This window comes from Chanos chanos, chromosome 8, assembly GCF_902362185.1.
Source record: "Chanos chanos chromosome 8, fChaCha1.1, whole genome shotgun sequence".
Lineage (NCBI taxonomy): Eukaryota > Metazoa > Chordata > Actinopteri > Gonorynchiformes > Chanidae > Chanos > Chanos chanos.
In genome coordinates, this window is record NC_044502.1 from 13,284,290 (window position 1) to 13,301,840 (window position 17,551).

At 38.5% G+C, this 17,551-nt stretch overlaps 1 protein-coding gene across 1 annotated transcript in view; it reads left to right on the forward strand.

Moving 5' to 3' along the window:
• Nucleotides 1-15,900: 15,900 nt before the first annotated feature.
• LOC115819310 (CD276 antigen-like) overlaps nucleotides 15,901-17,551 on the forward strand; it is a 31,874-nt gene continuing 30,223 nt past the window's right edge. Inside the window, exon 1 of the mRNA XM_030782871.1 lies at nucleotides 15,901-16,138. Within this exon, the coding sequence (XP_030638731.1) occupies nucleotides 15,901-16,138 (238 nt within the window). The remainder of the gene's footprint in view (nucleotides 16,139-17,551) is intronic.

The following is a 17,551-nucleotide window of genomic DNA, read 5'->3' on the forward strand; positions in this document are numbered from 1 at the left end:
GAGCTCACTATATAGTCCTCGACATAGAACTCCCTAGATAGTGAGTAGGGAGTAGTGAATGAGTGAGTGATCTCGGACACAGCCAATGTTCTCTCAGTGACCTGTTCTCTCTTGGATAAGGTGTGGTCATGTTATGTATACAAATGTTGCAAGTGTTTGCTAAACTTTCTCAAATTCATGAGGAAAGCAAAGTCATGTTCCTTAGATGCAAACAGTTTTTTTCCAGGGGTGAAATTCTTTTTGGTTAAGCGTATTTTTTAATTAGACGTAATTAGTTCATTATTTAGATCCCATAGTAAAAAATGATATATGAACAGGAGAAAGAGTAAAACCAGTTGTGAGTTGTTGAAGCTGCACGACTTTCGGGTAATAGATTCAGAGATGGCGGTGAACTCACCAATATTTCAATCAAAATAAGAGTCCACTTATTGTACTGCTGCGCAGAATTTCCTTACACATTTTAATTCATCCATATGCGTGATACAATAAATATATCCTAGTACTAGAACCACAGCCAGGTATTCAAACTTTTTGCACTGGTATTTTTTAATGATGCAGAGGCAAATTTATCATTTTTTGTTGACATCCAAAAACAGTGTTGGAATTTTAAGTGTAGCAGCAAGACTGTCACCAGATAATTAGAAGAGTTGGTGGTAATTAAACTGTGACATGCCAGGCTAACATTCCATTTAGCTTATTAGTTACAGAGTGCAAATATGTTAGATTTCATATTTATTCAAGTTAAGTTTTTTTTTTAATCTGTCATTGACAGTTTTTTGTGTTGTGTGCTTGTTAGTCCAAACCAAAGGGAAAAAATCTTTTGTCAATTTTATCTTTCATCCACTCTCTCCACGTTTAAGATTAACGTTAATTTACACAGTTAGTTTGCATGTGCACACAATGTATATCAGGGCAATTTGTTAAGAAGGTGCCTCTTATTGTATTTCGTAAGCTCTAAGCCTTGCTTTAAGTTGATCCTTGTGTCATTTTGCGTACAAACGGCCACCTGATCTATGAGAGTAAGATAACATTTCTTTTCCTAGTGTAAATGGATTGTACAAACGTCAGAATGTAATTCATGAAAACACATTTTTTCGTCTGGACTTTTATTATGAAGAAACTGGTCTTTCAGCGGCTAACTTCGAAGCATATCATTATTTCCCATGTGACATTGCTTTCAGGAGAGCCATGGCAACCGCAGATTCATGGCCAGAATACTCAAGTATCTGAGTAGCTCTAGAGGTAAAACTATTACAACCCAGAAAAATGTTGTGACTGTGGTCCTTAAATAGTGGTATGATGTACAATGTTTGAGATTAGAATCGGTAAGCATCGTATTTAGTAGTACGAATGTACACATGGTGTAGTTATTTTAAGAGTAACAACCCATTCTAGAGTAGCTGCACGTTTGCAGCTGTTCTAAAAGTAAACTGACCACGATCATTTCAAGGTGGTTGGATATTATTACAGTAGTTCTCCTGTGGTTGTCCCACGTTTGTAATTGATTCTAGACACTGTCATCTTTTGAAATAAACATGCTTGCTGACATAATGACATAAACATAATTACACTAATATGTAACTAACTAAGTTAGCTTCATCGTCCAAGGAGGTTGCCAGATTTTTCAAAATTATCATAAAACATCTACGTGGTCCAACTTTGCTTTGTGAATTTAATCTTTCTAAAATGAATCTGGTCTCTGTCCATGCAAGGTTGCCAGAGTTTACAGAATCCTCTTTGGTATGGTTCTGCGCCCCTCGCACCTCCTCTCAGTGGCTGGACTACTGGTCTCGGCAGCGTTTACAGTGGTGGCGAAAGGTGAGTAGGTAGGAAACCCCAGGTCTGCCTCCAGGTAGTAGATTATATCATCAGCATGGTGTGGCGCGGCTCAATTTTTCGATCAATGTAGATATCAAATTACTCAATTGCTGTACAGTATTGTTTTAGCTGTAAATGACAGGAATGTTATCTTATTCTTCAGTCACCAAATTTGCACGAGTCCTCCAACTATTTTAGTAGGTATAATGTCTTTATTTTAGTCATTGTAAAGCAGATACAAGTTGAACCTTGGTGACATGTATTTATGATGTAATCCTTATTTACACACAGCTCAGTTTCATGGTTTCAGTATTCTCTCTCTCACAACAAACATTTGCTTTTGTCACTGTACCAGATTTTTTTCTATTGCTTCCTCATATGAACAGATGAGATTCAAAAATGTTGACAAACAAAAAAATAACACATCTTTTCATAAAATAATGATTGTCTTTTTTCCTTTCCTTGTGTAAATCTCATAAATGATATATACATGTTTAATACATGGATACCACATATGTGACACTGGTTAAGACAGGCGGACAACAGTGTTAATCATATGACCAGTCCATTTGTTGTCATTTGATATTCGGTTAAAACTTATTATTGAATGCATGCTCTTTTGCTGCCTATAAATGATTGTGCCCACTCAAGGAAATACCATATATTTGCTGTGATAGTCTTTGAAAACAAAGAACAAGAGACAACTAACTATAACTGCCTCTGATTACACTGGAACAGTGCAGTTGGTCCTAATATGTCTGGACCTGCTCAGTTTTCTCTCTCCGCTCTGTTGTGCCTTGTTCATTCTCAATCAGTGCTCCACATCGTGCTTATGTATCACCAGTCATATTTGTATTAACATTTTTATAAATTGTAAAAATTAGGGAAAATTCGTTTCCATGGTATATAATGAATTTTCCCGCTAGCTCTAAGTACCGTATCTCTAGAGAACAGACAACTGAAAAGGGGAAATCCTTAAAGATCACTGCACGGCTTCTACGGAGTCGCCAACAAAATTAGTGAAAGAGAAATTGGTTGAAAAGTGATGCATTCTCTGACGTTATGTGGTGGAAGTTAAGCAGAATCAAAATATTATTATTATTATTAATATTATTATTATTATTATTATTAGTTATCGTTTTCTTGAACATTTCACAAATTATTATCAGCATCGTAAGCAGTTTAAGAGTAGGCTATGTACTTTGCGCACGTATTCAATTCACGTGCCCAAAAGCCTTTGCCGTAATTTAATGGGGATGAGCACATGCACAGAATAGTACAATTTACATTGTGTGCTAGAAGCGCATATGCTTTAATCAAATTAATTTACTTGAAGAATTATATTCATTACTGAAATATTAACGCTGTTTTCAAACATGGCTGTATAGCCATTTCTGCAATGTAATAATTTTGGTGTTCTTAATCCTCTAATGAAGAGACCAAACCTTGTGGTCAAACTTTCCAGAACGACTAACCATCTGATAGTTAGCACTCGCGCCAGCACAGCTTAGCAGTGACGTAATAACATTACAGTGTGAGAGAATAAATCTGAAAAAAAAAGAGAGAGAGAGAGAAACAGTTAGTAACTGGAAGAAAAGCTTTGCGGTCACAGTTGCAACCTTCCTTAAATCCTAAATCTTTGTAGACTGCGCGGAGTTCATCAGGTTACTCTTTACTTACGCGCAAAAGGTAATTACCCTCATGACATGACGATATGTGGAATTCTGTAGCATTTTAGCATATATGAAATAGCTCTACACTTAGGTTCCTCTTGCGTCTGATAAAAGAGTCACAAACATACAAAACAAGCTCTTTCTCTCTCGAGCACAGCTCTCCATATGCAAACCCACAGTTCTGAATATGCAAAGAAGTGGGCTTCACCTTAACGCTGCTCACATCAAAGCAACACAACTTCAGGAGAGTTCACGAAATCGTTGTTTTCATCAAACAACAGAAAGCTTCAAGGTGATGGGGTTTTTTTCGATTAAATATGCTATAAATAGATTCTTTTTTTAAACTTTAAATATGTTGGCTTTTTATTTACAAGTCCGTTAGATGATACCTGTGACTGTACACACCTGTATCAAATAAGCCCTCTCCTCTTTAAGGCCAAAGAGATGTATCAAAGTGAGATAAAGTCCCTTAAGAAAAAAGAGCTGATCTCCAGTTACAGAGTCTCAGCTGTATAGCAGGTGCTCAGCTCTGATGGACTTCCTCCTCTCTCTGAGTGATAAGTAAGTTTCTTAATCAAGTTCTGAAATTTAGGAAAGATATTTAAGCGTCTTCAGCACACAGAAGGGGTGTACAGATAGATCTGGCAACCATTTAACAGACGCGTCTGATTCTGGTCAGAGCAGAATTGTGTTTATTGTATTTATTTTATTGCATTGTATTTATTTTCTCATTAACTTTATTACATTATTTCAGTCAATGTGTTAATATTTCACTTTGAACCATGGCAAATTTGTAAGATCCTTGTGCTTTATTGTGACCTCTTTACGCACTAACATGATAAGCGAAATACACCTCTCTAACCCAAATGTGCCGATTAAAAGAGGGTTGACTTTTTATACAGTAATTTAGCTTTAAAAAAAATATGGGTCCAGGTTTTACAAACATTTAAACTGCAATTTGTTCTTTACAGGCAGTGGAGGGTCATACTTATATCTGATCGGACAACAAAGAGTCATCTAGTAAAGGTAATGAAACAAAGTATGAACTTCGTGACTAGGGGAGTTGTCGAAGTTCCTTCTCCAGTAATTGAACCCAGAGCTGGAAGTTCTACAGCAGGGGTGTCAAACTCAAATACACAGTGGGCCAAAATTTAAAACTTGGACAAAGTCGCGGGCCAACATTGGTATTTATTGAAAAAATCTTCCTCCAGATATAACAATGAACCTTTTCATATGGACCCAAACAAGTTTTGCTTAAACACTGAATATGGAACAAGCAAAACTTAATACTATACAAAAAATAACTTAATATTGCACACATGCAAAATCAGATTTCAAATTAAAAAAAACATCAATGGCATTCATTTCTTAAAAAAAATTTAAATAAAAATCGTATGCCCGTTTTTTATTTGCAGCTTTCTGATTTAGATTTCAACAGTAACCTTTTTCCGCAGACTAATAATATCTAAAAATAAAATAACAAAATCTAAAAATAAAATAACAACAATAAACCAATGAACTAATAATAACATCCTTCAATGAACGTGCAACCATTAAAGCCCATGCCTTGGAGTAGCAAAAAAAGTGCATAAAGAAAACGTTAATTATAGCTCAGTTTGCTACACACTGATCTACTCTGATATACCCAACCCAGACACCTGGCATCTCCTCTTGGATGCTAGTCTAATGTTGTACTCCTTGGTTATAGCCACGTTGACTCCGCATACAAGACAAACAGGTCTGTCTTTTACGTATGTAAACAGATATTCTGCCTCCCACCTGTCCAGAAAACTCTTTGTTTTCTGCCTTTCTTTTCGCCATTTTTGGGAAGGGTAGCACGGTGCCAGTAGTAGCATGAGGTCGCTATGACTACTGTCAACAGAGGAGAGGATGTTGATGGGCCCTGTCCTGATTGACGCGCCAAAACACCAGCAGAGCATTCTGGGATTTGTAGTTATCGTGTCGTACCGCCCTCCGCTCGCAAGGCGTCTGCCCCAGAGTATGGCAGTAGTATTAGCGATACATGCGCTGTATAATACCGGCGGGCCAGCTCTAGTAGTCATTTGGTATTGTCTCGCGGGCCAAATATAATTACACTGCGGGCCAAATTTGGCCCGCGGGCCAGAGTTTGACACCTATGCTCTACAGGGTCAGTTAAAACGCCCCAGGAGCAGGAGCAGTGGGTCTTGCCCAAGGGAACTTTAGCCATGGATGTTGTGGGAGGGGAAAGTGCTGTTTGTCATCAGAGGTAGCCATTCCAAGTAAGTCCTTGGAAAACAGAAACTATGTCTATGCCAATGCACATCAGTTTTGCAATATAATTGATCTACACTAAGCACAGAAGAAGAAAGGTGAAGTAAATAAGGTGTCCGTGTGCATGCACAGTAGCCGTGGCAACTTTTGTTGAAGAAGTTCCAGATGTTACTTCCACAGTTCTGTCTCTTCCCAGCTGACCAAAATTACTGGTTATATGAACACCTCAGTTAGCCACTGATTTAGTCTGTTTATTCAAGTGGCTCTGGTAACTGTTAATGGATTGAGGACACTGAAGATAAGTGTAGAGGTACTGATTTATTTGTTACTGTTGTTTTTGAAGGACTCGGACTACTTCTATGGAGAAAGTGGGCAAAAGGGTGTGCTGTAGGCCTCTACGGGAGCTCTTTGGGCTCACAGAGAAAAACATCGGTGAGTATGTTCATATGCTTCTCAAACACTCCCTTAGCATGTACCACTCAGGCCAGCCCAGGCCCACATCTGTCTCATCTGAGACGGTGAATGTTGTTGTGGAAAAAGTTGTTTATGAGGTTAATGTCACAATTAAAAAAAATCCATTGAAAATCTGGCTTCGGATTGATCCGCGCAGGTGTCCCTCCAAATTCAGAATGCGACCACCAGGAACACTGCACGAGCTGTGGTCCACAAGATTGCCAACAGGCTCAGTGCCCTGTTGACCGGACAGATACCACGTATGTGCAAGGACCGCTCACCTAAGAAGACTGGCATTGAGGCTGAGATAGCCTCAGTGACTGGTGAGGTGATGTCTGCTTTTGTGGACACAACAGAGAGCTTCTTGAGTGAAACTGGAAAAGACAAAAGCGATCTGCTCTCTGGTGTCAGGGACAGCATAAAGATTATGGAGTCCAGTGTTAGCACCGGGGCGGAAGCTTCGTTTTGTGAAACCGCTGAAAAAGGGACTGTCTGTCTGTATGTCTGCCAGGCTCCAGAAGTCCTGAGACTTGGAAGCGAGAGTTTTCCAACTAAGACCTCAAAAGCCATTAGTGAAATTCTTGCAGAACGAGTGAGTAGTTTTCACTTGTGCGCTGCACCTGTTACAGCCTCATGCTCCTGTCCTGAACTGCACTTCCATTTTCCTCAGTATACTTGCCCATTGGATGTGGAAAGAGCTGCACAGGAAATAGCAGCTTACCTGGCCACTAAAATGGAAACCCTGCTCAATTCCACTGCCAAGAGTCAGAGATTCACCAGAGAATGGGGTTTTACTAAAAGTCTATACCCTAGAGTTTAAATCAAACTGAAAGACCTTTTCACCAAAGGCCAGACGACAACAAAAGAGGAGAATGTGAAGAACGTTGTCAGCCATGTTCCTCTGACAATCCAAGATGAACTTCAAAGCATCAAAGATTCAAAACATAAAGAACTCGAGACTGCAAATGAAATTGTGGATGCAATGTTAGAGAACATTGGAGTGGCAGATAGTAAATCAGGATCAACATCCACGCTAGAAGGCCTGCCCTGAATCTTCAGCCATCTTGACCTCCTGGGCATCCCAACTCCATCTGTTTTCACAGACAATGTAATTCCAGTCATAAGGAATACAGTGGTTGATGATTTAGAGCCTGAGCCATCTCTGAGTAACAAGCTCAAGGAAACCACGCCTGTGGTAGTGGAGACAATCATCAAGAGAGTAGAAGCAACAGATGAGCAGGACATTATCCCCAGACACAGGTTATCCTGCTTCTATTCAGAGGAGGCTTGAGAACCTGACATCCACATAGAGACTTGGAGAGATTTCCCATGATCTTGCTTATGAGGTTCGTCGGCTGTTTACTGAGTGCAGTGACATACCATGTGTCGCACCAGCGGTTGCTGGTAGCATGTCAGATTCAGTCGTCTCTGCAATTTAGCACAGAGAGAAAAACCCGTGGTCTCAGAGATGGTTTATATGTTTGCAGAGGAGTCTGTGAAAAAGCTGCTTGTCCCATGTCTGTTTCCTTCCTCCACTGTGACGTCCAGTGTTCAAGACAGCTCGACTTGTAACGATACAGTCGAACTTGTCACCAAACTGATTCACAGTGAGGTTATGGACGTGATTAGCAGTCAGGTTTTCAAGACCATCAAGGAATCTTTCAGTGCTACAACCGTGGATATTCCGGTGTCCTCTACTACTGCCTTGGCTACTGATGAAAGGATTGATGAAAGTGTTCCGATTACTCAAGATTCAGCCACATCTGTCACACCAGCCGTGGCTGAAGCTGAATCCAATGCCGTTAACAATGTCTCCACCCTCATTTTAATTAGATTCCTCTCTAAGATTGAAACTGATAAAGAGTTGACATCAAACCAGATTGTTAAAGAGGCCCTATGTGAGAACCAGGTGGCTAAGCCTCTGTGGCCTGAAATAACTGGTACTTTACACACTGATGTGGTTGAAACGGTTGAAGTGGACATGAGAAAGTTCTGAAAATGGCACAGGATCCTGAGGATATCTCCATCGACCACGCCATATTGATGTCAATGCAGAAAACACTCTGGCAGGAAGACCCATCAGCTCCATCTACCGTGCAGGCTGAATCTGAAAAGACTGTTACGATTTAGGCCGAAAAGAAAGGATGGAGGGACAAATTCAACCTTTAGAAAAAACACAAGAAGACTAAAAAGGATCTCTGTCAAGGATGTTGCATCTGCTTCTCCAATTGTAGAGTCACCAGCCGATCCACTCTCCTCAGTGTCTCCACAGAATGACAGTGAGCCTGCAGCAAAGAAGCCAGGAAAATGCAAGTTGTTCAGCCTTCTGTTTGCCACCCTTTTCAAATCCTTCAAGTCCTAAATTCCATCCAAGGACAGCCAGTAGCCCGTCAACCCCCAATGTATCAGTAAGAAACAAAATTTAATACTATAATTCTTTTTCTTTTGTTTTTTTTTTTGGTCTGACTATGAGCATACCCCAAAAGAAGAACCCAGGAAAACAACACTCGTTCAACTGACTACCACCATTTTCAAGTCCCTCAAGTCCTAAATTATATCGAAGGACAACCAGTGCTCCATCAACCTCCAATACATTAATACGAAGCAAGGTTTATGAAATGCAAATCTCTGAACTTTGTTTGTCTGACAATGAGCATGCCCCAAAAGAAGAACCTGGGAAAACGCAAACTTGCCTGCCACCATTTTCAAGTCCTAAATTCCATCCAAGGACGTCCAGCTGCCTCTCTGCCGTCTCCACCATCTCTCCGCAGTGCAACAATGAGCCTGCACTAAAGACAACAGCAGGAAAAGGCAACACGTCCAGTTGACTGTTTACCACCATTTTCATGCTCAAGTCCTGAATTCCACTCAAGGACAACTCATCTATTTCAAATAAAATTTGAAAAATATCATTTTGAATTTGTGTGCATGTGTGTCATAACTTAAGACAACCTAATATGTATAGTTGTGCTTGTAAAAACTATCAAGAGTATTTCTGGGCCACCTTAACGCAACGTTTCTTTTAGACAAGACTGACTTAATGAGTGAACCTCTTCTGATATGCACTTGTGTGTAGTACATAGAGAACAGACAATGTTTACAACATTTTCACACACACTCACACACAAAGTACAAATAGTCTTATAATGTTGTTATGATGTTTTCTCAGTGACCTGTTCATCTCATTTATTATACATTTAGTCTTGTTTAACTAATTATGAACACATACAAACACATTAGTCAACATTGTCAACCACAATTCATCTTCATTTCTACATCCATACTGAATATATATGTCACAAATGTGTATGTACAGTATATGAATGAGATGTAATTGTCTAAGACATTCTCTGCATCACAATCACATCAATTCATTCTCACTCACTCAAAAAGGTTCCAGCATCATATTTAAAATCACCACAGCACCCCTGGAGTAACTGGAGCAAACCAGCGGAAGGCCCTGAAAGACCTGGCTGAAGAGGCTGAGAAGAGCAGCTTTTGACTCTGGCTGAGGAGAAAGGAGAAGTGTTGGAAGTAACACCTAACATGAGGGCTAGCTGCAGGGGGCGGGAGGGAGACGTTGGGTGTGACAGGCAGTAATACCATAGCAGGTCAACACCCACCTGTATAATAATAATGTTGTCCTGAGAGGCCCCTGTCTTCAGTTCACTTCATTTTCTGTTGTTTACTACATGTCTACTACTTGTATTGCTTGTGTGAATACATTAGTTATTATAACATGTATTTCATGTTCCGTATGAAGTTCACCCTAAACACTGCAAAAGGAAGTAGAGAGAGAAAGAAATCAAAACTTCATTGTAAATGAAACACTAGCAGGAAACCTGAGAGGGAGAAACTCACCGTCGGAGAGTCAAATCACACTGGCAAAAGGAAAATGAAAACATTACAGGCATGAATATTTGATAATATTTGGAAAGAGAAACAAAACCGAGACAAACGCAAAGCAGATTAAAATAACGGATAGACGATTGTGAACATCAGTCTAAAAGATGCAGAAAGAATGCTGACGATTTGTAATCTGGGATTGCTGACACTGGGTAAACTGGACCCTCTTTTTTTCCCAAAAAGCAACTAACTCTAAGGACAGACTGGGAGTAGATTAGGCTTTTGCTAATGACAGACTTGTAAGGCGCTGTACAGACTTTGTGTCATTACAACTGTGGATTTCAACTTCGTGCCAAATTTGGATTTGAAGCTTGTTTATGGTTCATGTAAGCTAATGCTCTCATTTGTATACTGTTTCACTGAGCACTTATTTATATACATCTGTGTAGACATTAATTGTGTACATGATGAATTACAGTAGAACTATAAAGAAACTTCAAAAATTTCACTGAAGTTCCAAAAACCTCAGGGGTGAGTTTTAAAATGAATAATAATTCTCAGTATGTTGACAATATTGTTATGACATCATTACAATTACAATTTCAGTGGTGTTTTTACTTATCAGATGACTAAGAGTACTAATTAATGTCTTATTATCTCCAGGTGCCCAGTCGGTTAAACTAAGAGAGTTGTGACCAGATCAATCAACTTGTATTTAGCACATTGCTGCGTGTTAATGAAGCTATAGGCTAATTTCCTCAAAATGGCTATTATCGTAAAATATGAGACCGTAACACTGTTTTTCAAATTCAGTGACTGCTTACCGTGTAGCGGGACAAACGAGGCAACCTGAAAAAAACAGCACTGGAATGAAACATTTTCACAAAATATTTTTATCACTTCCTCGTGCAAATTATTGTGAAGTCAATATCTAGCTATCGAAAACTAGCTACCTTGCTAGGGCAGGCCTTCAATTTACGTCCTTCTTCAATTCAGTGACTTAGTTGCGATGAAGGGGGTGATTTACTATCCTTTTGTTTATTTTTCTTCAAGGTCGGAACTTTCCACAAATTCACAGCATTGTTAACAGCACTGTTAAGGAATTAAAGTAATCTGTTCAGGAATATACACACGATGTTGTTCTTGCTAACTAATCCAATTTACTCTGTTTGCTCAATTTAAAAGTCCGTTTACCTCATGAATTATGATGAAATGAAGGAAATCTTACTGACAAGAAGGACATGTACTAACATAAATGTGAATGTGAATTTCTATAGTTACTCAGATATTCTTCCGAAAGAGCAATGCATGCCCCATATTATGGGAGTAATTACAATCTGATGCTGTGACGGATTCGAAATAGTGCAGACATCGCAGAGGAACGACATCATACAGTTATCACGTGAGAAAAGAAATTCGACAGAAGCTGTGAGAGAAACCGTGGGCCCTGCGTAATTCGAAGACAGATTTCACGGGTATCAGTCAGGGCCTTCAATAATTGCATTTTATCTAAAGGGAACTGATAAGCAGGTAATTATATTATGGACCAGACGATGTATGTAATTTGCAAAATGTTAGCTCGCATGAAACAAACTACATTTAGGTTCCCCTCGCGTCTGATTAGAGTTTCAGTCATAAAAAAACGAGTTCCCTCCTTTTCTTCCCTCGAACTCAAAGGACAGTAATCCAACGTGATAATAATGAAGCACTAAAATGTTCATATTCAGGTATTTTACCTTCAACTGAATTTAATTTAAGTAGGCAATGCCTTAACGCTGGAGTCTCGGAGCTGTCCTGATAGACACGGAGTGAAATAATTAAGTATGTATAAAACAAGGCACTACAATCATACCACAAAATCATGTCTTATTTGTTATTGATATTTGTTATAGACATGTAAAGCCCTTTGAGACTATAAATAGTGATACTGGGATCTAATAAACTATAATAATAATGATGATGATGATGATAATAATAAGAATAATAATAACAATAATATATTATTATATTTTAATAATAATTAAATTGGTAATTAGCAATGTTATATTATTATTATTATTATTATTATTATTATTATTATTTTGTAGTGCTTATCCGTGTAGGTTGGTCGTGGGCCCAAGAAGCAGGTTTTACTTTTGCAATTATGACGTCACTAGCGCAGCGTATAAAAAGGGCTCCGTTGCAGGGTCGCTCACTTCGCAGTAAGAAAGTTTACTGAACGACCAAAGGAAGAAAACCCTCTCCGGCGGATAACGGACAGCTTCAAGGTAATGATCCAGTTTACGTTTCATTTTAGACAGTCGACTATAGAGAACTACAAATTTTAATGATAGGGTGTTGTTGTAATTTGTGGAGTTTCTGTTGTGTTTGATAGGGTATTTATTTAGTCATTATAATGTCATTATTGTTTGCTGTAATAACATGCAGTGGCGGCTAGTGGTGATATTGGGTGGGTGGGCTAACAAATGCATTATACCCATCAATAGTTCACGCTGAAGCAACAGCAGCATCACATCCGAGACACCAAGATACAGCAAGAACACTATATACCTTGTTATAGAAAGTGTTCTACAACAACACTGTAGGAAGGTACCCACAAGAATGGCCTGATGCCAACAAACTCTCTCTCTCTCTGACACACACACACATACGTACTAATTGACTATTTTTCTCTGTACGCATTAGCACATGCCATTTTTAACAAAAACAAAATATGAGATATGCACGAATGGTGGAATGATAGGCTGCACGATAGAGCAGAATGGTCCATCGCGTAGCCTACAATGTCAGAAAAGGGTCTACCTAGGGATGCACTACAAAACGTGTTCCAACTGTTACGACTGCCAATAGATCAGAATCAGATTTATTGGCCAAGTATATTAACACACACAAAGAGTTTGGTTCCGGCCAATGGTGTCTCTCTAGTACTACAGGCATATACAGACAATGACATATTATTTACAGACCAGCTGTTTTTTATCACAACCGATTATACGTCGTATAATCTATGAATTTACCATTACAAAAATGCAGAGTCAGTAGTGGGATAGAGGGATTGGGATACACGAGTGTTTCCAAAACTGCAGTGCAAATTATTACAAGTCAAACTACACAGTGCTAACGAGTTTTCAGACTCTGCAATGTCAAACAACGTGTCTCAAATAGTAGGTCTATCCAGATAACCACTAATGCTCCAGACTTAAATCCTGCAGTGTCACAAGAAATGCGTTTTTAATGCTATTGAAGATAATCTCTCCCTGACCCCTGTAGAGTACACGTGTCCCTGTTTGCTTTTGCTGAAGCTGGCAACCCCAAATATACCTGATATACAATGTGTTCAATGTGCATTCTCATTGCAATGATGATAATTCATTAGCCTGAAGTTTAGGGTCAGCTTTTAAAGGAGTTTAAGTACTACCACCACGTATTTTGGAAAAGTGAGAGTGAACGTGTTTCATGCAAAGCTTTTTCCTCCATCACATGTAAAAATGAAAGTTTTCGTAAGTTTGAACTAGCCGTTGGTTTTGATTTTACCGTTGAGGCTGGGGTGGTGTTGAGAGGCCGCTCAGTCTTGGCTGTGCGTTTAATAAAACTTCTCCACCCAACTACAAAGTCCTATAATGGCCCTATACGTGTCTGTCATTGAGTAATTACACATTCATAATACAAGAGTGATGCACATTAAGCTCCTCACAATCTCCATACATAAAAATGTTAATTATTGTTAAACAATATTGTTAGACAATTGTTCAACCAAGATATCACGTTAGATAAAATGAGGTAAACTATTGGTATCTATATCCCATGATTCATTCTACTTATTTAGACATCAGTAGTTATCATTTATTGGCTCATATTTCAAATTAGTAAAGATTGTGTTCTGTATAATCAAAGATATCGAGACAAATATGTTAGAGACAGAGGAATGGACATGCAATTATAGCCTCCCTCCTCTGGAAATCGAAAGTTGTACGATAATCTTGCCCTCTGTACGATACGATCAATAATGCCAAAAGTCCAATAATGTACGATCATTTTTATCATTTTGTGACACTTAGCCTTAGTAGTTGTAATCAGTCTAGGGCTTGGCTATCTCATTTTAATTCATTTTTCGACAAGACCAGGATAGTAAAATGTGGATCCTACCTCTGTGTTTACGCATCTCCTCTCACACTCTTTCCAGCCAATCATTCTTGTTGTGATGATGAACTCACGAGCTGTCCTTAACTTAACCAGTAATCAAATCTTCTTTAAAAATCAGAAATTTGGGGTATTTCATACTGACTGCAGTAACTTACTGGCCAGTACTATATTTACCCAGTACAATGCAGTTATCGTTATAATATTAGGCTACAAGTTAAGTGAGCTCGTCAAATGAGCGCACGCTCATATGAGGAGAGTTTGCACTAGATATAGCTTATTGCTGCATCCACGTGAAAACTAGCAAATAAAAAAAAAGATAGCTGAGCAGGAAGGTGAGGACAGGCAAAGTTTGTTTTTAAACAAGGTGGCTTGCATGCGGTGCCAAAAAGTCTTTCGTCTCGGTAAATACGTATTTTCTGAAATTACACATTTACACGTATTTGTTCTCTTGGTTATGACTCAGTTTTAAGCCTCTGGTACGATACTTTAACATTTCCCACCTGGCAACGCTGTTGGCAACTCATGTCATGGCTACTTTGGGAAGAAGAAAAAGTACGGATTTGTGACACATTTTAGTTATATTACAACTGACAATAAAACGCACTGCAAACCATGTGGGTACAAAATCGGTGGGAAAAATACCTCTAACCTCAAGAGGCATGTGAAGACGTACCACCAAGAAATATGTGATAAGTAAATTTAGACTTTTATCAAAATCAACTTAAAGGTTTGACTTTGTTAGGTAGGAGCAGACGGCTATGTTTTCTTTCTATGTTTTGTTCACTTGACTCGGTAACGTTAATTGTGCATAGCCTACCGGTAGCAAGCATAAGAATATCGGCGTGCTTGATGAAATCACTGTTATGATTTCATTTTAAAAAAATTACCGAAATTGTGACAAATACATTTGACTAAAATGTGACTAAAACTTGTCTAGTTTTCCGTGACTAAAACTAGACCAAAACTAATAATGATCAAATGACTAAAATATGACAAAAATGAATATTTATTTTAGTCAAAAGACTAAAACTAAGACTAAATCAAAATCACCTGCCAAAACTAGCACTGCTAACTGCCATGTTATTATGATAATTACATAATCTTTTTTTAAAGCATATAATCATTTTTGCATTTCAAACTTAAATTGTTTGTTATCTTTGTGCTTAGCTCCTGTTTCACCTCTTGTTCTCTTTCAGTGTTTCCTGTGTCCACAGTTGCATGCTGATGTGTCTGTTGATGTTCTTTATTGACAAAGGTAAATATCATACTATGCAAACAGATCAACATAATATGTGGAAATGCCATATTTCTTTTCTCTCTGTGAGGTCAAAATCATAATTACTCTCTCCTGCCAGTGTGTTTATGTATAATGTTAAGCACTCGTACATAAGTCAAGATAATGTCTGGTGTTCGTTTTTTCCTAAAACCACAAGACTAAAATATAGGTACATAAATGTCTATAAATAGCTGGACAGAACAAATAACTATACAATGATGGCTAATATAAATTTCTATGACTAACAGTAATAAATTTATAGTTTTAGGTAACAGAAATTATTGCTAATAGCTTTATATTTAAATGTTCATTTAAATGCAGTTGAATATCTGATAATGTTTTCCTCTTGCAGTGGTATTGGAGACGGTGAAAGGGTTGAGGGGAGGCAGTGTCATCTTGCCTTGCACATACAGAGATGGTGTTCTTTACAAAGATGACATGAAAGTATTCTGGCGTTCCCATGACAGCAAGAATGTCTATGACATCATCGCGGGTTCTGCATCACTGACTGGACAGCACCCAGAGTTCAGGGGTAGAACAGAAACCTTCCCAGATGAGTACACCAATGGCAACTTCTCTCTCTTACTGAAGAATCTCAGTCTCTCAGATGGAGGGATGTACTTCTGTTTTATTCCTCCTCTTGATGCTGACTTTCAAATAGAGCTTCAAGTCACAGGTTTGTCTGAACAGTTATTCTGGCTTTAATGACTTAAAATAGGAGAGCTTTGAGTAATTCTCTGCAGTATGTACCATCCACATTAGTTATTTCAAACAATGATGGGATTTTTTGATGCTGCGGCGGATGCGCACACAATTTACATCAATACATACATGTGTGGTTATGGAAATAGAAAACGCAGAAACTGTGTGTTTATAGTTGTGTAAGGAATTCTTTCTTTTGACTGAAGTGTGTTCCCTCTGTTTGACTTGAGGAAAGCAAATCTGTGTTGCATGGACAGATGCTAATTTTGTATTTTATGAGTGAGACAACATAAATGGCTATGCTTCGAGTTGTCTTTTCTTATTTTACTCACAGACACTTTAGTAAAAGTTAACAAGGATCAAGTTCACAGGATAAAATTTGATACTAAACAGGGGCCTGTACTGTGAAGCAAGCTCAACATACCCAGGGTATGTTTTTGTTAGCTGGCTTGACAAAGCCTAAGAACTGCAGTCTCGCATTAAGTGATGTCACGACGGTGATGATGAAGTCGTTAAGTCAACCCAGGTTTTCTCAATCTAGCTTTGAGTGCGTTCACATAAAAGGGGTGGTGTTGGCACCAGATGACCAATTGCTAACATGGGGAGATCTACTCACTCACGCACTCACTCATTATCTAATAGGGATCTGAAATAGGGATCTATTTCAAAATGTTTTAATGTAGTACAAGCTGTTACCGTTTCTTTGTTGGTTTTTGTTTTGAAGAGTGTTAAATTTAATTAATGCATTATTTGAAATCTTTGCTAAATGCAGTAAAGCATGGTTTCTTACCTGTAAATTTACATTAATGGATATGAAATTTGGTCCACGGGATCTTCCAGGAATGGTGACTCCATTTTCAAAGAGAATCGATTGGTCAGTAGGTGGTGCTTTTATATGTTTTGATCTCTCATCTTGAAATGAACCTGCTCCAGAGCAGGTTGGGTGTGTAGCATAAGTTACCTTGGCAGTGCAGCCCAGTAAAAAGTGAACCACCTTCATGACACTGAAAACCCAGGGTTAAACCTGAAGTTACCTTGCTAACCCACAAATCCTGCTTCGTAGTACAGGCCCCAGGAATATTTGTTTGTATTTAGCTTATGTGAATACGGAAAAACCTGCAACAAATGCAAGAACTGTGTGTTTGGTGCAAACTGTGTGTTTATGCCTGTGTAAGGAGTATTGCTTTTTAATGAAGTGTGAACCGCTCTGTTTGACCTGAGAAACCTTCGTGGATGCTTATTTTGTATTTGGTGTGTGAAAGTGTGTTCTGCTGTGTTAAGACAGCGCATTTGTCTATGCATAAAGGTGTTTGTTCTTGTCTCACTCACAGACACTTCAGTGAATGTTCACAAAGATCAAGTTCACAAGTTGAAATTTGATACTAAC